The 24,794-nt window shown below is 38.7% G+C and overlaps 1 protein-coding gene across 6 annotated transcripts in view; it reads left to right on the top strand.

Moving 5' to 3' along the window:
- The window catches only part of ABI2 (abl interactor 2), a 110,673-nt gene that overhangs the window by 43,579 nt on the left and 42,300 nt on the right, over nt 1-24,794 (top strand). For all 6 annotated transcript variants that reach the window (XM_075530258.1, XM_075530257.1, XM_075530256.1 and 3 more), the window contains exons 2-3: nt 408-575; nt 14,582-14,758. In XM_075530258.1, coding sequence (XP_075386373.1) covers nt 408-575; nt 14,582-14,758 — 345 coding nt within the window. The remainder of the gene's footprint in view (nt 1-407; nt 576-14,581; nt 14,759-24,794) is intronic.

The raw sequence follows: 24,794 nt of genomic DNA, 5'->3' as shown, positions 1-24,794 counted from the left end.
TTTTACTTCTTAGTGTTTGGGAAAAGGGGAATTCAGGAAAAGTAGAAAAATATGTCAAAATTTACATATAAATAATGAATGTTACCTCTATAAACAGTTATCTTGTGAAGCTTTATACTTGCTTACATTGCTCAAAGTGTCCATTGAGTTTCATTTTTAAAATAATGAACTTTATTTGAATCTGTAAAAATGCTTTCTGTTTGTCTTGGACATACTCAATTCATATGTCTGAACTCAGTTATAACTTCATTATCAAGTCTACATGATACTGGTAATTCATTTTCTTAACATTTATGTTTATGTGGATAGATTCGGGAACAGAATCATCCCTAAACATTGTTTTAGATAGATTGTTAGCAGTGACTTACCTTTGAATTAATGGATTGTGTTTTCTTTTTCTTTCTCAGTCAGCAGATAAGCAGCGAGCCCTAGAAGAGACCAAAGCCTACACCACCCAGTCCCTAGCAAGTGTGGCCTATCTGATCAACACCTTGGCCAACAATGTTCTGCAGATGCTGGACATCCAGGCGTCCCAGCTACGAAGGATGGAGTCTTCAATCAATCATATTTCACAAGTGAGACCACTTTATTTTCCTGTGTTACCTATCAAAGCACAGACATTGTATAGTATCAATAGCCTTTATTATGGGATTGAACGTCACACTTGATTTGCAGTATACAAAGTGCTATTAGGCTATTTTCTGATCTTTGTGTAGGGTGGTTGTCCTTATAATTTTGATAAGGAAATGTTGATGGTTTCTGCTGAAGCTCATGTCACGTTCAAATAATTGCTGAGGTGAAACCTTCTGATTTTTCCAGCCTTTAAATAGAAAGGACTCTACTTGATGAGCAGATCACTTAAATTACCTGCACATGCTCCTTTCTAACCGTCCTGCTCATGAACACATGAGAAAAGAGTGGCGAAGTGGAAAACAAACCTTGTCCTCCCTCATTTAAGACTTCAGTTATTGATGTCCCGATGACTTTCCTTCCATTGTTTTACCCTTGTAAATAGTTTTATAAAATGAAGACATTTGGGTGCCTGCTTTTTTCAACCTACCACCAAAACAAACATCCACTTGATGCTGTGAACTTTCCATGACCACCAATATTTTGAACCCATATTATTTTAACATAATGGAGGAGAAAAAATAATTTAGTTGCACACGCATAAAAAAATTACAGTGTTTTAAAAGGTTTTTGGGACTTGCGCTTTAGTACACTTGTCATTAATCTATTAACATTTAACACCATTATTAGACCTACGTGATTAGGACTCTTAATAAGAAAAATGTTAATAATGTATATATTATTATTATTTAAATACATTTTGAGAGTGCGGGCTCTTCTAAAATAGAATAATCTAACCATTTTTGGAAGTCTGAAATTTAAAAAATATACATAGTTAAATATCCAGATAATTAAGTAAATATGGGTAGTCTACTTTATGTTTTTGTTATTTGAAAATTCAGAGGGATTTCTTGTTACTTATATCATCTTAAATCTGAATTTGTCTCTCTAGGATTTTTTTTCTTCATGTATCTCCATTTCTCTAGATAATATGTAATGTATTGCTTCTAGCATTGCTGTGTCTCACTAAAAAAAAAACAAAACAGTGAGTTTTAATGAATTGCTAGGTAAACTTTAACCAGGTACTTTTAAAGCATGTCTGATTTATTGTGTTCTCTCTCTCTCTCTCTCTCTGTCTCCATCAACCTGAATTTACTTGAAAGACTCCTTCCTTTTGACTTGTAAGGATAAAGCTGTAATTGGTAGTCCTGTATGGTTGCTGGTTATACTACAGGTAGAGTGATCTTTCAGAAATAAAACCGCTGAAGTGCCAAGAAGCTGGTCCCCTTGGAGAAGTCGGCACCTGGGACCCTTCCCCCCAAGGAGTGTGTTCTGAAAGCAGTGAAGGGACTGGTGGTGGTTCCCAAGTTTTACCAAATTTCACACTGTTTTATATTTTTTAAATATAAATGATAGCTTGGTGATTGACTTATTTTGTTTTAACTTCCCCTTTCCAGAAAGTAGAAACATTCCAGCTAGCTCTCTGTAGGACAGTTCTTTAGTCTTAAAATAGTTACACGTCTGAAGATTTTTTTTAAAGTAGAAGAGAGTGATTATGGAAGAATAGTAAATACATGAGTTTTCAAAAGGCTGAGCAACTAAAAACCTTTTTTTAGGTTGATAAAGAGTGTAGATAACAAAACATACACCAATTTAAAGCCGACTTGTATGACTTAGGGACATTGATGATAGTGTTTGAGTTCTGCAATCATTCTCACTGACCTCTTCCGTTTGTTCCTTCCATTTACAGAGTTCACTGTCCCCGAGGTTCCTCTAATCTTTCACGTTGTTGTTGCTAATTTGATCCCATTTTAGAGCGCTCTTAAAAAGCACAACGCCAAAGGCAGTCCTTTTTCTTTATTTAGGCTAAGCGGTTGTTTGTTTTAATCATTTTATTGGGGGACTCTTACAAATCTTATAACAATCCATCATTCAGTAGTAGCAAGCACACTTGTACGTATGTGTGATCCATATTTCCAAAACAGTTTTCTTTCTACTTGAGCCCTTGGTATCAGCTCCTCTTGTTGTTGTTTGGTCTTAAGAAGACTAATGGGGACACTTTTGTTTCAAGGTGTAAAGATTATCTCAGACTAGTCGGTTCAGCAGTTCATCCACCCTTCATGGCTCCAGAAAGTTAGAATCTATGAGACTTTGAAATTTAATACTTTACTTTCCCTCTTTTGATTTGGATTCTTCTATGGAGTCTTTGATCCGAATGTAATGGTACCTGTGCATCCTCTCCAATTCTTCCGGTCTTGGGGCGAAAGAGGCAGTTAGCCACACATTCTATATCCTCTTCCTATTCCTGAATTTCTGTCTTCCGTAATAGCTCCAGGTGAATAGAGTGTTGTATCTTGGATATCTGCTTTAAAAATTTTAAAACCTCACCTACGCAGTGAACGAGGAGGTAGGACAGAAGCACTAAAAATATTATTAGACCAGTTAATTATGACTCAGAATATCCAAACCAAGAAGGCAAGCTCATGAGGTGTTTGGTTGTGTATAGCAGCTTAAGCAGTTACTTACTTTTTGGTGGTGATAGTGGTTGTGAGTGTTTCCACACAGTTTTCCCAGTTCGTCTTCTACAGGTGTACAGTTTATTGACAGCAGTCACAACAACTCTGTATATAACAGTACCTTCAATGAATTTTATCTCTCCAGCGCTGTTAACCACCCTTTACCTTCTCCCTTTACCCCTTGTCACCACTAAAGACTTTGGTCTCTGTACATTGAGACTTTCATGTGCCCTCTTTTTTTAAGTGTGGTTATATAATATTTGTCCCTTTGTGATTGACTTACATCACTCAGGATAGTGTTTTCAAGCTCTATCCTGTCCTGTAGACCACTAGCTTAATAGTTTTCCATTTGATGTATAATTGCACATTTTGTTGATTTAGTTTTCTGTTGATGGATACTCAGGTTGTTTCCGTCTTTCAGCTCTTGAGAATAGTGCTGTAGTGAACATTGATGTGGCTGTCTTTTGAGTCTCCGCAGGTCAGCTTTATTGGTTGAAGGGAGAAGTAGGAGAGACTGGGTAGAGAATGACAAATGGCAATGAAGATTATTTGTTACAACTATTATAGGATTTCTTAGGTAGAAATCCTCAAGGAGGAAGGGAAATACTATAAGACCGCCGTACGTTGAGGGCCCTGGGTAGTACACAGTTTGTTCTTTGCTGCTAACTGAAAGGTTGGTGGTTCAAACCCCCTCGGTGTTGCCATCAAAGACCTGACAATCTGCTGCCATGAAACTGTACAAAGTCACATGGAGCTGAGTTAACATTCTGGAACCCAGGGAACTGCCATGTGTTGAAATTAACTGCAGTGGTTTTACCCTGAGTTGTAAGTATTGTATTAATTTAGTTAATGAGAACATTTTCTTTTAGAGTATCATATAAATTGATACCCAATTAATGTGGTCTAATTAATTTTTTCTTTTTTTAGCTATTGACTGGAATAAGTAGAAAATGGGAGAGGTGAGATATATATAGATTACTAGGTCAGAAATAACAGGATTGGGTCAGAGCTGCCAAGAATGTTATCATAAAGCTGTAAAAAACGTTGAACTGAATTTGGAGTTGAGCGTGTGGAGGGTACTGTGTGCAGGTGAGGCATCTGAGAATACAGCAGTTAAGTTTGCACAAAATACCTTACCACTGATTAGGTGATGGTAGTATACTTTAGACAATAATATAAGAAAAAAGAGTCAGTGGTGGATTTTTTGTCTTTTGTTCATTTGCCTCAAAGATTGACTTTTCTGCCCTAGTTAGATTGAATATTAATGTAAGAGTAATTTTTATTAGTAAATACTCTATAAAATAATAAATTGGCAGTGATTTTCTGCACAGGTCCAGATAGGAAATATTTTAAGTTTTGGGAGCTACACATGATTTCTGTCATACTTTTGTTTATTTGTGTGTGTGTGTGTGCGCACACGTGCTTGCCTGCATGTTTTAAATAATTCTTTTAAAATGTAAAAACATTCTGTGGGCTGTGTAAAAACAGTCCATATGCCAGATTTAGCTTATGGGTTGAAGTTTGCAAACTACTGCTTAAAATACTGTTTTATAATTTAGTTATTAAAATTTTAAATTATACTTTTATTATTATTAAAAATTATATACTAGTTCGGGGCCAGATTCTTGAAAAGAAATACGCGATTTTGAGAATTTCTAGAGAGAACTGGATTGAAGAAACCGAAAAAAAGGAAAAATGGAGGCTCACTCAGATCACAGAAAGTCAGATGTTTCCCTTAGACTGGTAATAGGTGTTACCCAGAGCCGTTGTATGGCAGAGCTGTTCAAACCTACCCAACTGACCCCCTCTCCGTGAGCTGAGCCCGACCAGTCGAGATCCTGTTGGACAGACGAGTTAGCCCATAGGGTTCCCAAGGCTGTGGATCTGTATGGAAGCAGACTGCCACAGCGTTCTCTGTTGGAGTGGCTGCTGGTCTGAGCCATCTTGCTTTCTGTTAGCATTTGCGTGCTTACCCACTGCACCATCAGGACTCTGACTTGAAGACCATGGATGTTAAAGATCAGAGGTGTTTGGTTACTTTTCTCATCAGTCTATTTTCCTGTCTCCAGGTAAGAACTTTACCATTTTCAGCCTCCTACGGCGTTGGTCCTTTTCCTACGAGTTAGACCTTTCCTCCACTCAAGTGAAAATGAACACTATCAGGCTGGAGGGGATCCTGGCAGGGGGTTTGGTTTTGCTCTAACTCTTCTACTAGCTTGTCTTGTGTTGGCTTCTTTGAGCTTCAAGTCTTCTTATCTGTAAAGTGATAGAGCCTGTGAGATGATTTCTAAATTACTTCCTGTCTTGAATTCTCTATTCTTTTGGGATTCTCATAAATGAGCTTGACTTTGATTTGCTGCTCTTTCTTTCCGCTCCACTGGCTCTGTTTTGATCTCAACCTGTGCTATGACGCCGAGTCCTCTATCACTCTGAACTGTTGCCCAGACCCCTGTGAATCCGAGGAGGGGGGGCCTTAGTTGATGTCGATAGCTACTCTTCAGGGAAGTAAACCCCCATGAAAACCAATGATAACCCATTTTGAAAAACTACATAGACTTGACTAGGAATAGTGTCTGATACTTTTTTAAGTTAAAAGGACAAAATAATATTTAGTATGTATAATAAGACACCATTCTTACCACCTCTCCAAGGCCACGTTAGTCTGTGTTCTTGACATAGGTTACTTTAGATACTGTGTAGGTTGCAAATTTTAAAGACATTATATCTCCAGGTTTGTTGAAATTATCCAATCAAATTTTTGGAAGCATTACCACTTAAAAATGAATTAAAGTTTATAATCTTCAAACTGACAACTACCACTGCCATTGAATTGATGCTGGCTTACAGCATCTCTATATAGCATTTCTGAGTCTATAAATCCGTATAGGAGCAGGTACCCCAACCTTTTCTGGCAGTGCAGCTGGTGATTTGAACTGCTGACCTTGGAGTTAGCAGGCCAAAGCTTTTCCGAGAGTGTCCTCCAGGATTCTTTGTCAACTTGATGTTGTTTTTCGGTGCCGTCAAGTCAGTTCTGACTCAGAGCGGCCCTGTGCACACCAGAAGGAAACATTGCCCACCCTGTGCTGCCCTCACAGCGACTCTTATGGTTGAGCTGTCGATGCGGCCGCTGTGTCCATCTGACAGGAACAGTTGAATTAACATGACATTATTTTGAAGACTAGACATGTAATCTTACTGAACACTTATAAGCATATATCATTTCAATCAGTATTTTGTGATGATTGGTTCTTACTGTGCCTGTGATTTTATTTTCATTTCTGGTCAGTTAAAAAAAGAGGTAGTAGGGATGGGAGTAGGTTAAAGAGCATTATTAAAATTAGTTTAAAATCAAAATAAGTGTTGTGAGAGCCAAACAATGTGACCTCTCTGCTTCTAAGGCAGGCCCATCTCTTCTCTCAACTGGTAAAAATGACCACTACTGGCTATATTTAGTTCATTAGACTTAGAAAAAAGTCAGTGAACAGAGGTCAAACTTCAACATGCAAAATTTTACGAGTCGCACACCTCCCATCCTCTTGGGTGCTTGTGAGAACTTCCTAGAGCAGATGTTGAAGAAGTTAACCAGTAGCAAGTACAGGATATAGAAACTCCAAGTAATTCTTCTCAAGTCTTAAGGATTAAAAGGCAGCAAAAGGGGTAGAAGAGATCTTAGAAGTTCACTCTGTGAGGCATTTTTTCCCTTAAAAACTTTGTATGTATATCCTTGTTTAAAAGCTTTTATCTTTAAAAATAAGGAAATGCAACCGCAGGCTATCATTATGTAATTATGCAGAGTTGAATATATAGTTCCTAGTTAATTTCATATATGTAGTTTTAGCCTTCTTAAAAAATGAATAAACCAGAATTACCCATACAATTTGTTAATGACTGATTTGTTTCATGAATGATTCATAATTTGAAGAATATTTGTTACTTAAATCAATAAATGCTTTTTTGAAACATTACTGTTAATACAATGAGACACATTTAAAATCATGCAGTTTAGCTGGGTTAATCCATTTTACCGGGTTGGTTGCAGATGCTTTCCCACACTGATGGACAGCTACCTGAGGTGGTATATCCCGTACTATCAACTCTTACTTTTCTGTGGTAATGGGAGCCAACAAAGTACTGTTATAGTAGTGCCTTCTTGTCATCTGCTGGGGCTTGAGCATGTGCTTGGGTCCTTGAGGGAGGGGGGAGAGGCTTGCAAGGGAGCTGAAGTCAGAACAGGCATCTCCAGGTGAAAGAGCCGCCCTGGCGGAGCCTGGGTTTGGCACTGCGTGGCCGAAGTGTTGGGTGGGGGTTGGGGTGGGTAGCCTGAAGCATGTGAGATCAGCTTGGCACTAGCTGTGAGGAGGAAGGGGAAATAGGAGCTGTGGGAAGTGAGAGATACAAATCCTGTGCAGTTGTGTTATTTCTTCGTGTGGTTTTTGGTTAATAGACTTGGTGGCAAACAATAATAGAGTTTACAGAGCATACTTGGGATAGTTTGGTCTAATTATGTGCTTGCTAAACACACAGTTTACTTGCCACAGGTGAGTGGTACTGCAGAGTTCTGTTCTAAAGATGAGCAAGTTTATTGTCAATATAACTTTAGGAATTCAGGTATACACTTGAAATACTTTTAATTCAATTTCTTGCCCAGTACAAGTATCATGGTTGAACGTGTGCTTTGAAAAGTTAACTTATGGGGGGAGTGGGGAGGGAGGGGGAAAAAAAAAGAGGACCTGATGCAAAGGACTTAAGTGGAGAGCAAATGCTTTGAAAATGATTAGGGCAAAGAATGTACAGATGTGCTTTATACAATTGATGTATGTATATGTATGGGTAGTGATAAGAGTTGTGTGAGCCCCTAAGAAATGTTTAAAAAGAAAAAAAAAAAGAAAACATACTGCCTTTTAACCTTATGAGAATATAGTGAAGACAAGGACAATGGTGGCTATTAGAAGCCATGAATTTGATTCAGGAAAAACATTGTAGCCATATTTTAATTTTTGGAAAATATGTTACAGGAGCTTTGCTAAAGTTTTAAAATTGGCAATTGGCTGTGAGTTGATGATCATTGAAGCTTGGGCAGTAGGTATATGGGGTTATTTATATTACTGTCTAATTTGAATATGCTTATATTTTCTATTAGAGAAAGCATTTTAATTACTGGAGTAGCAAGTGGTTACTAAAAACCTAAGACTCTTCTGGACCAAATGTTACCTTCCTTATTTGTGGACTAGATTTTTTACTCTCCATTCTATTTCTCTGAAGTTATATTTGAGTCTGTCACCAGCCACACCTGTAGTTCAAGCTAGTGTGGTAGTGAGGTTGCCAAAATACAAATTATACCGATAACCCTAATCATATGTTATCTTTATTATTAAACTCGTTTTAGACCAAGAATCTCCGCCATAGGTGATCACTAGATATAATAACCTTGAGAGTCAACTCTTTGAAAAAGTTAGAAGCAGCTGATATTTCAGAGTGATAGCATAAGGATAAGCTAATTAGTTACTTTTCCACATCACTGGTTTTCAACCAGGGTGATGTGCTTTCAAGAGGACATTTGGCAATACCTGGAGACATTTTTGGTTGTCGTCGTGGAACTGGGGTTTGCTACGGTTAACTTCTGGGTGGAAGCCAGTGATGCTTTCCCACAACCTGTAGTGCTCAAGACAACTCATTAAAACAAAGAATTATTCAGCCTGAAAGAAACGTTAGTAATCCCATGGTTAGCTCTCTCTTAGAGAACTGGAAACTTAACTAGACAGTGTATGGTACTTGGACTTTCTATAGACATACCTTACTCTTAAGGATTATGTTTTTTAAATGTCATCAGTTTTTACTAAGAATTTATTTAAACAACAAAATACTATTTTCTTTGTAATTGCTCCCACAGGTTCCTATGGTGACGACTGTGGCTATGTAGCAGGAGTTTAGGTCAGGCCCTGCCAGGCCTCCTACTTGGCTCTTTTGACGAAGCTCTTTGCTAATCCTGGGTCTTTTGCCTGTCCATATGATAATTAATAATTAGTTTTTCCATTTCTTTAAAGGATTCATTTTGAATTTGAATTGGAAGTTGTTGTTTTTTTCATTTAGTGCTGAGAAAGCCGCCCTTTTCCTGATAAAGCATATTTCTTTATAATTCATTGTTTTGAATTTGCTTTCTCACCCAAGGAACTTAGAACTACATTTATGTAACTAAAACACCGGTTTCTTTAGGCTTAAAAGTTGTATCATCTTTTGCTTTGCCGTGTTGGTGGGTCTTCCTCTTACCGTTACAGTTCATTGTCAGTGTGTGTGAATGTCCCTGAAGAGAACATAAAAGTAATATGTAAATGCCCTCTCATATCCATATTAAATTATACCTCTAGAAGATCATTGAGCAGATTTCTAATTTATGTTTTAATTTTTTAAGGCATGTTTTCAAGCATTTAAAAAATACATTTATACTGTGAGTGTTACTATATATTAGTACAAATAGTCAGTGGGAAGTCCATCCCTTTTTGAATTTTTCAGGGTTCATTAGCATTTATAGTATGAAAAATTTGAAGTTGATGTGAAATTCCAGTTAACTAGTTTATAATTCTGTTAGCATTAGTCAGATTTACTTTCTTTAATTTCAGTTTTAAATAAGTTAAGCAACTTCCTAGAAACTGAGGAAAGTGAAAATAGTGTCTCAGGAGAATTGCATTCTTTTATAAACTCCCTTTTATTGACAGGACAAAAAAAGTTAAATATAAAAACAAGTGTCATTCTTAGTTTATCTTTTAATTAATTCAGTTTAGGGGACACTTGGTCATAAGTGTGCAATAGACAGCCTAGTGATTCAGAGTGACTCATTAATAATTACTGAAATGTAATCTTTTATCTGAAGTTAAGTAAGTTCTAATATTATGATAGATTTACTTTTTCTGCTTTAGTCCTCCCAATCAGTGAAAAGGAAATCATAATTTACCTAACATGCATAAGAAAAGTTCAAGACCTATAGTTGTCTTTAAAAAGAAATACTTAAAATTATAGGCTACACCCTGGCTTAGTCTTTGATTTGATGCTTGGCTTTCATATTTATGAATTCTAAAACGTCACCTGTTTTGTTGCTTGAAGGTCTCTGAGCTGTAGAGAAAGGGACCCCGATGGTGCGGTGATTAAGCGCTGGACCACCAACTGGAAGGCCTGTGGCTTGAATCCCTAGCCCTCCATGGGAGAAGATGTGGCCATGCAGAAAGAGTCAGCCTTGGAAGCCCTCTGGGGCAGCTCTTCTCGGGCCAACAGGAATGTGATGAGTCAGGCCAACATGGAAAGGGGCGTTGTGTTTGTTTGGTTTTAGTTGTAGAGAAATAGGCTTTGAACTCATATTTGAGATTATCTTTTTGTTTCATTATATTACCTGGTCTCTGTTTGAAAAAGAGATTTGCAATTCTCTTTGAAGTTTCATATCTACAGTGAAACCTCGGCTGTCACACGACCCCAGGCCGAACTTTCTGCTGCTTGAACAGCAATGTGTTTTTGTTTTTTTCCGGGGATGTGTATGTGGATTTGCTCACTCTTTGTAATTTTGTTCAATAATCAAACCAAAAATCCAACTTGGAAAAAAACGTATCGAGGTGAGAGCGAGTCACAGGTCATATCTCTCCTGGGTCACAGAGGGGGCGGGGTGATGCTCTCAGGCAGACAACAAACCAACAGTCCCCTTGTGCTGCTTTGCATAGAACACTGTAGCTTTATTGTGTTTCGATATTTAATGTACTGTCTTGTGTTTAGATGTTTCAGGCAGCATTTCTACAACCTAAGGCTGTTAACTTTTTGTTAAAGTGTAATTTTGGGGCCTCATGATTTCTTAGGGGGAAATTATGTTCAATTCTCAAACTTTTTGATGTTTGAATATGAATTGGGAATGAATTGGGTTTGATAACCAAGGTATCAAAACACACACACTCACACACACACACACACACACACACACACACACACTTGTGTATATGGATGAAAGGGAGGCTGAGGAGGAGCTAGCAAAAAAAAAAGTGTCCAGTGGTAGAATGACATGCTGGTAAGAGGTGTGAAGATGTTACTGCAACCCACGTTGGCCTTGTACCGAGTACACGATTCACGTATCGGTGTATAGAAAAGATTTCCAGATAACAGTGCTGGCTTTATAATGTGTGTAGGCTGTCTGGTATCTTAACTCTGTTGCATTCAGAATAATTGTGTTTATATCCCATAAGTTGCAAAAATACTATTTTTAGTGTGTTTACATGTGTTTGTGGAGAAATTTCTATACTTTTAGGAAATAGAAGACTTTAAAAATGCATTGTCATTTTCCACTAAATTATGTCCTATGAGCATTTAGTAAGTACAATACTTTGCAAACATGATGAAAATCACCTTGTGTTTTGATGAAATATAAGCAATTTTGTCAAAGCAAATGTAAGTTTTTCTGTGAAAAACTCCTATTTTACAGTCTAGCTATATCCTCCTTTTTCTTTTGTTTTAAATTGGAAAGAAAAAGCATAAGTTAATAGGATTATGCCTTTAAAAAGTCCTCCTGTTTCATACAAAGCAAGCAAAGTTTTGTCATCTACATGTAGCAGGTTGTTAAGTCTTCCTCCAAGCCTGAACCACATCCTCCTTCATATAATAACTATAGTGAGATGCACACCTCTCCTGATTGTAAACCATGTAGGTTGCCCTTGTTAGGTTCGCACAACTGCCTCTTGAGCCATGGACAAGGTCTGCAAAAGCACAATGAAGTGTTCTGGGATTCCCATTCTTCTCAAAGCTGTTGGTAGTTTGTAAGTTCCACACAGTCATATGCCTTGGTGTAGTCAAGAAAACATCTTTCTGGTGTTCTCTGCTTTCAGCTCAGATCCGTCTGACATCAGTAATGAGATCCCTTGTTCCAGGTCCTTTTCTCAGTCCGCTCCTTGTTAGTGTACTGTTGTTGGAGGTTCCTCAGCAAAATTTTACTTGGATATTTTAATACTAATTTTTAATTTGAACATTTTGTTAGGTCACCTTTCTTTGGAATGAGTACAAATGTAAAATTTTAGTTAATAAGCCAATATTAGACAACATGTAACATTACCCTACCTATTAGAATGGCTAAAATCCAAAAGGCAAAAACACATGTTGATAAAGATGTGGAGCAATGAACTTTCATTCATTGCTGATGGACTAGTACAGCCACTTTGGAAAGACTGTTCAGTAGTTCTTTTTTTTTTCAGTAATTCTTGAAAAAGTAAACATTGGCTTACCATATGATCCAGAAAATTATATTCCTTAGATTTACCCAAATGAGGTGAAAACTTATGGCCACATAAAATTAGCACATGAATATTTATAGCAACTTTATTCACAATAATCCCGAATTAGAAGCCACTAAATGTCCTCCACTGGTGAATAAATAGGCAGTGGTATAGGCATACAATAAAAGTATTATTCATCAATAAAAAGCTATCAAGCCACAGAGAGACCCAGGGAACCTTAAGTGCATACTGCTAAGCAAAACCAGTCACCCTGAAGAAGTGAAATATTCCTTGATTCCACCTCTATATGAATTTTGGAAACATTAGAGCTGTACGCAGTGTGAGGAGACCTGTGGCTGCCTGGCGCTCTGGGGCCTTGGAGGTTGATGATCAGGTGCAAACGGTGCCGTGATTTGCCTTCATCAAATCGGCTTCATGCACAACAGAAGGAAGCTGTTTAAGTCCTGTAGCATCTTCCCTGATACAGTTGTGGATCTGGTCTCATTGCCCGACTGTCAGGAGATCACCAACTCTTTCTACTTAGCCCATCTCATTGTGGAAGCACTGCTGGTACCTGTTCAGCATCATAGCAACACACAAGCCTCCACAAACACACAGGTAGTGACTGTGCAGAAGATGCAATAGCTGGGAGTTAAACTCAGATCTCACACCTGGGAGGTTCTACCTCTGAACCACCACTGCCCCTAAAGGTCATTTTCAGGGCAGTGGAATTATTCTGCATGATATGGTAATGGTCGACACACTGTATTATGCATCTGTCAAAATCTATAGGACAGTACAACACAAATTGTGAAGCCAAAGGGTGTCTCCAAAGATAGGCTTGGCGATCTACTTCCAAAGGTCATAGTCTTGAAAACTCTGTGGAACAGAAACCCTACTTCTGCATATGAGGTTACCATGAGCTGGAATTGACTTGATGGCAACTCAGAGCCATGGAAACTGGGTCCCTGGGTTGTAAAAATTGTTAATACACTCTGCTGCTAATCAAAAAAGGGTTGATAGTTTTGAGTCTCTAATAGAGATGCTTCAGAAGAAAGGCCTGGCAAATCTACTTCCCAAACCCGGCAACAAACCTTCAGTACATAGTTCTTCTTTCACACACATGAGGTCGCAACTGATTTTTATGTAAATGAAGTTTCTCATAAAAAGTCTGTCTAACTTTGTTCTAATAATGTAACACTGGGTGATGCCCACCACCCCATCACGATTGCTGAAGACAAACTGGGTGCATAAATAAATGTGGTGAAGAAAGCAGATGGTGCCCAGTTATTAAAAGATACAGCATCTGGGGTCTTAATAGCTTGAAGCTAAACAAGCGGCCATCTAGCAGAGAAGCGACAAAGCCCACATAGAAGAAGCACACCAGCCTGTGTGATCATGAGGTGTTGCTGGGAATAGGTATCGGAAGTTCAAAAATAGCCTCATCAAGGTGATGGAGAGGGGTCAAGGTGGAGACCCCAGAGTGCCCATTTATGGACAATTGAATGCTCCCGTGCACCCAGTGGGTAGTTTTAACCAAACACACCACTCCTCTGCTTCTTTAATCCTTCCTCCCCTCACTGTTACGATCTCAGTACTGCCTCGCACATCCTGCGAGACCAGGGTACACACTGCAGCACAGACGAGAGCTTTCAATACATGGAATTGAGGAATGACAAACCCCCTCAGAATCAGTCATGGGAGTACTGATTCCAGGAGGGTCGGGGAAGGAAAGTGGGGGGGATGAAGAGGAACGGATAGCAATGATGGCAGAATTACCCCCTTCGAGGGGACTAATAGAGGATAGTAGGTGAAGGGGTAGAATGGGTGGTTTAAGGGATATATAGATAATAATGCATAAGGGTTTGTCGGGGTGGCAGGCTTGGGGTGGGAGGGGTAAAAAGCTGATCTCAAAATAGCTCAAGAAGAAAAAGTTTAGAAGTTGTTGATGCTAATAATTGTATATGTCCATGTGCTATAATGGATATATAGATTGTTATATGTAAGAGCCCCAATAAAATGATTTTATTAAAAAATAATAAGTGTTTAGAAACAAGTTAAAAAATGGGTGGTATGCCAGATTTGGCCTGTGAGTCATGGTTTGCCAACTCCTGGTATAACTTAAAAATGGAGTGTACATAAAGAGGAAAATTTAGCAATTATAATTGAAAATCTGGATAGCTATAGTGTCATTTATAGTGTCAGTTTTCTGGATATTAGAGCTATACATTCTTGTATTGTGTTTGTTATATTTTTCAGACAGTTGACATTCATAAAGAGAAAGTGGCAAGAAGAGAAATTGGTATTTTGACTACCAATAAAAACACTTCAAGGACACACAAAATCATTGCTCCAGCCAATCTTGAACGACCTGTGCGTTACATTAGAAAGCCTATTGACTATACAATTCTAGATGATATTGGACATGGGGTAAAGGTAGGTGTATTTTTTGTCAAGCTTTTAAAAACAGTAACCCACAATGGTGCTAACTCTAGGAAAGAAAGCTGTTCATTCTTCCTTTCTTAGAAGACTAAGACTTGGCTCACATGTGGCGTTGGATGAATTGGTGTTTATTTAATCAATTTTGATATTTCATCTAGGTGTGATTAGAAAGTGTGATTTAATCTTTCTAATTTTCTAATGGTTTAATATGACTAATTCTAAAATTTTGTCATGTTATTGAAGTATTTTTCTTATCAGAAATATATCAGATTTTTTGGCATTAGTTTTAGAAACAACATATATGAATAAACATGTATTTTGAATTTTTCTAGAATATTTTTTTCTCAGGTTTTTGGGGTAAAAACACTGTAGCTCAAATATACAAATTAGTATTATCACTGATTTTAGCCAGTATATATTTTAGCTCTTTTAAAAAATGTATTTGATTGTCTGTGTTTACAAGTTACCATAATCAAAACTAAGAGGCATAGAATTTTATTTAAATTGGTGTTTGCATTTAAGAAACTACTCAGAGGTTCAGTTAGGTATTCATTAATTTAAAATCCCATGTGATTATTAATTTGAAAGATAACACTTTACCAAATGTCACTTTGAGGGGGGGAAGGTTCATGGCAAATGAAGGGTGCTTCCACAAGTTGGTGAAAAAATGCTATGTAAAGAAATGGAATTTTTCCATGAACCGTTTAATACCCTGTCTCTCATAAGCTGATAGCTGAGATTTATGAGGTGAAATTTGTAATTTATACACTTAATTTTTATATAGTGCATAATATTCTTGGATAAGTATGTGTTACTTAATATTAATAATACTGACACATACTACACTGTTAGGCCTGGAAATCAATTGAGATCTAAATTTAATGCAGACATAGGTAAAATAAAAGATATAGTGCAAGTTTCCTAGAGTATTGATAGAAGAACTGTTATCTGAAATTTGATATTTAATGTTAATCATTGATAACTATATGCCTTGAAATTGGTATACTAATTTGAGCATGTTAAAATAGGATGTGTAATTGGGTGGATAATTAATAACTGAAATTTATGCTAACTTGGGAAAATCTTTTGAGATTTATTCAAGGCCAACAGCTGCTAATGGAAAAACTTAGGGTGCTGCCAGAATCTTAATGCTAGAGAAGCACTTAGAACATAAAACATCAGTGCTTGCCCACTTAATCAATAAGACAGTGCCCCCTCCCCCAAATTCTTGTTTAAATCTTATTAGGAGTTTGGCACTCTGTATGCCCTTCGTGATTGGATTTTTAGTGCTTAGGGGCCACCAAGTTGAAGAAATTGTTAATAAAACTATGTTTTTGATGTAAGCAGTGTCTCAAATAATTTCATCCAAAAGAATCTCCCGTCCATGACACATTCTGCTTTAACCACTCCTGTGATCTACAGAAACATCATTTGTTAATGCTGAATGCTTAACTTGTGTTTTGTTTTTTTATTTTCTCTTCACATCCTGAAATTCCAACTAACCTTTCAATGCTTTTTTTTCCTTACCCTTTTATTTGCTCCATTTATGCATTAAGTGGTTGCTTAGATTTAAGGTAAGAGATTCCAGGGCTGGATTTCCATTCTGTGTTCTTATGTAGAATATTACATATGGGGAGTGAAGATATATTTGGTACTTAACCTTTTTACAAAAACATTAAATAAGTCTTAAACAATGTTTTTTTGGTGCAACTTTATGGTATATCTTCATGTTCTCTGAGGAGAGATTGTTGTTGTTTTTTCCTGCTTTGTTTCATTGATCAATCCTTTGCATCTAGCACAGTGCCTGGGACACATTAGGCACTCAGTATAAACACTGAATACATGGTTATGTGGTAAAACTAGTATGTCTTGTGAAACAGAGATGCAAGTTACCCTGTCATAAAGTCTTATTATCAACTAAAGTTGGTCGTAGTTTTGTAAATGTAGAAATTTTGTTGTAGCAGAAATTTTCTTTTAACAACTAATGTGCTTCATTTAACCCTCCCCCTGTGTAATAGCCTTTTTATTCTATAAATGTTATGCTGTTTTATGTACTTTGTACCCAGTGTGTCATTATCTCTTGACATTTTAATAAGTGTAAAGAATTGAGAAGCAGTTAATAGGTGTTTTTTTTAAATTGCAGTATCATGTATCTTACAAAATTAATCTTTTTCAAATTTCTGTGTAAAATAAATACATTTTAATAAACTCACTTACTGCCATCGTGTGTATTGAGATCCTATAGGACAGGTTAGAACTGCTCCTGTGGGTTTCTGAGACTATAACTCTTTATGGAAGTTGGAAGCCTCATCTCCCACCAAGCAGCTGGGTGGTTTCAAACTGCTCACCTTGAGGTTCACAGCCCAATGTGTAACCACTATGCTACCAGGGCTCCTAAAATAGCATCTAAGTGAATTTATATTTACCGTACTTAGCAAGTGTTCTTCTTTTTTTTTATAGCTACACTTGTATGAATTTTCTTTCTTAAAATACATATTCTTTCCATCTAATATCCATTATTTGCATGTCTCTAAATAGAAAGTTATAGCCAGAAGACAAGAAAACAACTGAGTTTTTAACTAGTGTCTTAGTTCCCTAGGACTGTTGTGACAAATGACCACATAATGCATCAGAAATTTATTCTTAAAATTCTATAGGCTAGGAGCTCCAACCTGGGTCCTACCCGTGTTGGTTGCTTCTGAGAGAATTGAGAGAGGAGCTGCTTTATCCGTCTTCCTCGCTTCCTGCAGCAGCTGGAATTCCTTGGTGTTCGAGCTGTGGATGGATGCATCCTCATGTGAAATCCTTTCCCTCTATCTGCCCTTCTCTTGAATCAGGTACTGCTCATACAGATTAGGATCTACTCTATCAGCATGTGAGCTGATAAGAGCTGCAAAAGTCTTGTTCACAGGAACCAAGGGTTAGGACTTCAGCACATCTTTTTGGTGTGTCACAGTTCAAGCCTTAAGAGCTAGTTGCAAACCATGGTCACAAGAAGTCGATTAGGTGTGTAGGACAGAGGTCTGAAGATGGACTGCAGCACAGGGTCCAAACCCGCAGGCTTGGCGAGTGAAGCGTCTCCATGTGGACTTGTAAGGAGACTTCTTTTGCTTAAAATAGGTAAGATTTTTCTTTCTTCTTTTTTTTTTAAATAGGTAAGATTTCAATGAACTAGATAAAAGGGGGCTGTGCTGCTACCTGGACTCTTTACTTACTAAAGTCTGTATTCAAATTTTGGCTATTGATGTGTTACCTACAAAGTAGTAAGTCAATACGAAGATTATATACAGAGAAGGGTAAAATCCTTTCCCCCTAAATTTAGACCAGCTTGTGTAAATCCCACTACTTTTGGCGTATTTCTTTTAAACACTGTTGTGATTTTTGTCTCTCCTGTGTTCAGAATCTATTTGCATGTGGGAGATAGACCATACTGCGTAGAAATTAGAGTCTTCGAGAAGGATATGCTGAGGAAACATTCATGCTTAGATAAAGCCCTGTACATCTTTGCTCCCAGTACTTAGAGGCTCACTTTCTGATTACTGGGACTCTGTATGGGTATTTCTGCTACTTAGTTGTAGAGGTGACTGGGTTTAAACTAGAAACTAGAATGTGCTGGTAGGCCACCTTCCCATCCCCATCCCCTTTGAGAATGTTTTGGCCTTCCCTCTGAGTTTGTGGCCCACAGTTATACTGGTTTTGTCTGAACACTCAAATAAAACCTACCTATTTTAAGCAAGAGAAAATAAACCAAATCATTCATCATCTTATGCTAGTGAGAAATATAAAATTAGTGGGTTTGAAAGGATGATTAATGAAAGAATAAAGTATTTAAGGTAGGTACTAGAATGGAAGAAGATTAAGATTGGAAGGGATTACAAATATAAACAAACTTGGTTTCTGAGCTTCGTAGAAATATACAGATGCTGTCAAGTGCTGTAGAAATCTCGTGCAAAATGATCAAGGGCTCATGATGGAGGGGGGAGCGGAGAGGGAGGGGGAAAAAAGAGGCCCTGATGCCAAGGGCTTAAGTGGAGAGCAAATGCTTTGAAAATGATGAGGGCAATGAATGTACAGTTAGGCTTTACACAATTGATGTATGTTTGTATGGATTGTGATAAGAGTTATATGAGCCCCTAATAAAATGTTTACCAAAAATCTTGTGCAAGATAGAATTATCGATTCCTTATCATTACAACTTTTTAAAGACCTCCGCTTTCCTTTTATTTGTGCTTTCTTTGGCTCTTCTTAAGCTCTTGGTGAGCTTCTGTCTTTGCCGGCAGACTCAAGATACCAACCATGACCTTTCAGATGGACTTTAAACAGAACCGTCATACTTTGGCACCAGACACATTGCAGTTGAATCTGAGGAGACCTCCTTAGTTTTTAAAATAAATCATTTTATTGGGGGCTTATACAACTCTTCCATCCATCCATCCATCCATCCATCCATCCATCCATCCATCGTGTCAAGCACATTTGCACATTGTTGCCATCATCATTCTCAAAACATTTCTACTTGAGCCCTTGCTATTAGCTCCTCATTTCCCCCCTCCCTCCCCTTTTCTCCTCCCTCACAAACCTTTGATAATTTATAAATTATTATTATTTTGTCATGTCTTACACTGTCCAACATCTCCCTGCACCTACATTTCTGTTGTCCATCCCCCAGGGAGGGGGTTATATGTAGATCCTTATGATCGGTTCCCCCTTTCTACCCCATCTTCCCTCCACCCTCCAGGTATCGCCACTCTCACCACTGGTCCTGAGGGGTTCATCTGTCCTGGATTCCCTGTGTTTCCAGTTCCTGTCTGTACCAGTGTACATCTTTGGAGACCTCCTTTCTTAAACATTGAGTTATTCACATTTTATATATAACATGTTCTGGTGGTGGTTAGGGAGTCTTTCATCTGAAAACTGAGTTTATTATTTCTTCAGTGCGCAGGGGAGAACAAGTTACAGAGTTGAATTTTCAAGACCTTTGGAAGCATGCCGTGATAGTTTTACTCAGTATAAAGCATAAAAGACCCATGGCTAAAAGGCCAAGTTGAAGATGTTTTAATACATACCCACGACCATATAAAAGTAGGCCTTTGTAAGCACGGCCTTTGTGCTGCTCTTCATGTTAATGAGAGGAGTTTCGAGCCCCTGCTAATTAAGTCAGTGAGATGCATTTGAGAGGGATTTGCCTTTTGAAAGCAGAACATTGCTTCTCGTGGAGCAGAGCTTCATATTTTGTAAATAAACATATTTAATAACAGGGATTGCTGCAGCATTTATTCCAGTCCGACACTGTCCAGTCAGGTTCTGAGTAAGGATAATGATGAAGGTCAGAGGGCTTGCTTTACAGCTAGCAAGTGAAGAACATTCTGAAAACTCTGTGATTTTTGAAGACCTGTAATTTAACTACCTGTTTAAAGTAATTGTCATCCCTACTGAAGTGCAGTAAATTGCCTCTTAGGTTCCGGTTTTCATGAAGAACCAAGGCTGGTGCTTAATTCCTTGGACACAAAGCTTGGAAGAAAAGCCAAGAACAGCAAGCCTTCAGAGCTCTGTCTGTCTGTCTGTCTGTCTGTCTGTCTGTCTGTCTTCACTTGTCTCCAATCTGCGGCCATCAAGCCTGTTTAGACAAACTCTCTCAGCTCACTCCTTGGATTTTATCCATTTCTTGTCTTCTAAACCTTCCAACCAAGATTTTTATGTCTGTCTTAAAACCCTGCTCTAATTCCTGGACTCCATTTTGACTTCTTGCAGGAATTTTTGGGCTTTTCCTTACTAGCCCCAGTAACCAAAGCTATAACCAGACTCATTGCCATCGAATTGATTCTCACTCAGTGACCTCATAGGACAGAGTAGAACTGTGCCTTGGGTTTCCGAGACCAAGTTGTTTTGTTTTTTTCTTTTTTTACATTTTATTAGGGGCTCATACAACTCTTACCACAATCCATACATATACATACATCAATTGTATAAAGCACATCCATACATTCCCCGCCCCAATCATTCTCAAGGCATTTGCTCTCCACTTAAGCCCCTTGCATCAGGTCCTCTTTTTTTCCCCTCCCTCCCCGCTCCCCCATCCCAATGTGCCCCTGGTAATTTATACATCGTTATTTTGTCATATCTTGCCCTAGTCTCCCTCCCCGCCCTTCTCTGCCGTCCCTCTCCCAGTGAGGAGGTCACACGTGGACCCCTGTAATCAGTTCCCCCTTTCCAACCCACTCGCCCTCCACTCTCCCAGCATCGCCCCTCACACCCCTGGTGCTGAAGGTATCATCCACCCTGGATTCCCTGTGCCTCCAGCCCCCATATGCACCAGTGTACAACCTCTGCCCTATCCAGCCCTGCAAGGAAGAATTCGGATCATGGTAGTTGGGGGGAGGAAGCATCCAGGACCCAGGGGAAAGCTGTGTTCATCGGTACTACCTCGCACCCTCATTGACCCATCTCCTCTCCTGAACCCCTCTGTGAGGGGATCTCCATTGGCCGACACTTGGGCCTTGGGCCGAGACCAAGTTTTTGTGGGAGTAGAAAGCTTTCATCTGTATCCTGAGGAGCTGCTGATAGTTACCAACTACTGACCTTTTGCTTAGTAACCCCACTTGTCATCCACTGTGCCCAGGTTCCTAGCCCTCTTGAAGGAATTGTGAAATCACAGCAGGGATGTGGGGCTCTGGATTCCTCTACTGTTCTGGAGGGCTCTGCCGTCAGTAGACACTAAGGCGAAACAGTTCTGACTGAGTGCTTGACCACAACTTTGCTCACCAGCCACTTGGCACAAAAAGCACAACATCGTGCACACATCTTCTTTCTCTTTGTGTACCAGGGGCTTCCAAAAGTGTGTCCAAAGTTCCCAGTGTCTTTAAATCCTGTTTTTCGTGAAATTTTTGAAGCCACTAATAGTTAAGTCTATCTCACCTTTAGCTTATTAATAATCCAGCTCAGATTTTTTCTTGCGAATCCTTCTTTAACTATTCCTTTGTACATCAATAATCCTTTTTCTCCCCCACCCCCATCCCCCCGCTCCCCCGTAGAATTTTCAGAAAAATTTTCCCTTTTAAAAATAAGTCAGAAACCTAGTGCCACCGAGCTCGTTCCGCTTGTCGCAGTCCTTTGTGGGGTCTGAGTCTGTAAGTGTCTCCTAGAGCAGATGGCCACTTTTCACAATCCCACGGAGCAGCCTGTGGGTTTGAATTTAGAGCCTTGTGGGGTCAGCACCCCACTCCCAACTCACAGTGCTGCCAGGGCTCTTATTTTTCAAAACAGTCTGATTTATTCAAAAATAGTATAAGCTTTCAAAAGCAGAACTCCCTTTGCAGCCCTTTGTGTCTCCCCTACCCCTTTCCCAATCGATAGTGGTCAGGTAGGTAGCTGGTAAATGGTGGCTATGCGTCCGGGGCTACTGTCGCATCTCCCATGGTTTCTTTCAGCATGTCATCCATCAGTAAGACATTTGTTAGTAGCAGAGGCGATGTTTTCTGTGAATTAAAGATACTTGCCTGGTCAGCTGAAGGTTAGAGGGATCCAGACAGCTCAGAGACTTGTGAACATTGGGTATCAAAGTTTAAGGAGGTATTGATTATATCAAAATAGATGGAACTGGAAAGTGGAGAGCCCTGTAGGAAAAAGATGAAGGCATATTAACTGGCCCGATGATGGTGTCAACTGTATGCTCCACAAAGCCTGGGAGCACAGCCCCTTCTGATCCCAAAGGAAGTCCTCCACCCCTGTGCGGCCCACTTTCCGCATCCACAGGCCACGGGGGAAGTGAACTGTGGGAGGGTACTACCCTTTACACCTAATGAAGCACATCTTCTCAGGAGTGTGCTCTGGCAGGAAAAACCATACTGCTTTACATAGTTCTCAATGATAGCTTTCCCCTTTATGTACTTCCCCTGCCTCCCCCCAAAAACCACTTGATAGGATTGTTGTTGTAATTAATCCCCAAATTTTCACTCCATAGTCCCCAATAAAACCTTAAAACTGTTAAAATAAATAAATAATAATAAAAAAACCTTAAAACTGTTAATGAGTACTTTTACTCATGATTCCAGATCATTAATCGCATTTTTGTGCTAAATCAAAGTTCTCATATTTGTAATTTTCAAAAATGTTTCAAGTGGGATTTGTATTACGAAGTGGCTTCAGTTTTGCCTTGCTTTTTAAGTTTGTGATATATATACATGTGTACACAGAAACACACATGCACACGATTTAGTCATGTGTTTTGCTCATATCTTACTGATAAGAGCAGCATGACTATTGAAAAATATTTTTTAAATGCATTATTTTAGATTTGAAATCGTTTTTCCCCTCACATTCACTGTAATACAAAACCCACTTGTTACCCTTTTCTAAAGAAAGGAAGTGTTCCTGATAATTGTTCCTGGGAGCCCGGCAGCACCGTGGTTTGATGTTGAGCTGCGGACCACGAGGTCAGCAGTCCCAGGAGAAAGGTGAGGCTTTCTAGTCCCATAAAGAGTTGTGGTTTTAGAAGCTCACGGGGGCAGTTTCTGTCTTGTCCTACAGGGTGACTGTGACTTGGGATTTTCTTGGTGGCATGAGCTTATGAAGCTTTGTGTTTCCGTCTCTCCACCTCCTTTTTCCTGTAATTTAAAAAGAAAAGTTCCCCTGTTGCTCTTGAGGTGATTCTGATCCTAGTTCAAGGCAACCCCTGTTTTGCAGAGTCCAACTGCCCCATAGGGTTTTCTTGGCTACAATCTGGAGAAAAGCAGATTGCCTGGCTTTTCTTCCATGATGTTGGTGGATGTATCAAGCTGCCAACCTTTAGGTCCAACCACCAACCATGTGCGCAGCCCAGGAGCCTTTCCTGAAATTAGACGACACTATGCGTGTTCTGCATAACGTACTCATCTTACTTAGCATCGACAGAGACTATTTCACAAAGGAAAATGCCTAGAAAAGATACTTACCTCCTCTTTTATCTCAGTATAAAGGTGGGTAGGTGTGTGTAGATCACACCATTCAAGTTGAAACCAACTCATGGTGACATTACATAAAAGAGGACGGACTGCTGCCCAGTGCTGCGTTATCACACGATTGCCAGGATGTCCAAGTCCTTCACCTCAGCCGTCATGCCAGTGAGGGTTTCCCTCCACTTACCCGGCCACCTGCCTCCTCAACTGTGATGTTCTTCTCCAGTGTTTGGTCCCTCCTGGTCATTTGTTCAAACCAAATGAGCGGACAGCACACTGTTGTACGCCTTAAGCTTATTGGCTAATTAGGGGAAGTAGCTTTCCAGGCTCTTCTTCCAAGTCTGTGTAGTCTGGAAACTGCTGAAACCTGACCGTTGAGTAGGAGTTGGTAAGTATTTGAAATACAAGTGACAGCTTCCAGCACAGTAATACCCTACCCATTGTAGCATGATAAAACCCACAGGGAGTAGCAGGATGAAGATGGTACAGTACAGTTTGGACATCCTATTGGGATTCTGGTGGTTTTTTTGTGGGGTTTTTTTCTGGTTAAAAATTTTAATTATTCATCCAACCTCATTAACCCAACAAATAAAATTATTTGATGATTCAACAGATCACAAAATATATTGTTTAAAAAAATATATATTGTTTTATTTAAATGTATACCAGGTTTTAATTTATATATTGTTTGTATTATTTTGGGGTAGATTTAAAAGACAGAAGATACTGCAATTTAATCTGAAACATCTTACATACCAAATCCTGAAATCAGAAATGGAAGACTATTTTAAAATATTTCAGCTATTTCATGTATAGAATAAAATTACTTTTACTATTTTGTATCCCTGCTCCTTTCCCTTCCTTTTACTAGCAACCTGTTGTAGTTTAGTGTTTGGTTTACCTATTACTTCTCCCTGAACAGTTCAAGTAACTTCAGGTTCCATGTTATTAAGGTTGAGCTTAAAGGACTTTGGTTACTACTTTAAAAAATATTTTGGTATCATAAATTAAATAGCTACAGTTTTAAAAAGCTATTGACTATTTGTCATATTAGTTTTAAAAATTACCCCAATTGTGAATTGGCTTTTTAAAACTTC

This window comes from Tenrec ecaudatus, chromosome 13 (assembly GCF_050624435.1).
Source record: "Tenrec ecaudatus isolate mTenEca1 chromosome 13, mTenEca1.hap1, whole genome shotgun sequence".
Lineage (NCBI taxonomy): Eukaryota > Metazoa > Chordata > Mammalia > Afrosoricida > Tenrecidae > Tenrec > Tenrec ecaudatus.
The sequence above is the reverse complement of the archived record's forward strand: the minus strand, read 5'-3'. Positions and strand labels throughout refer to the sequence as shown.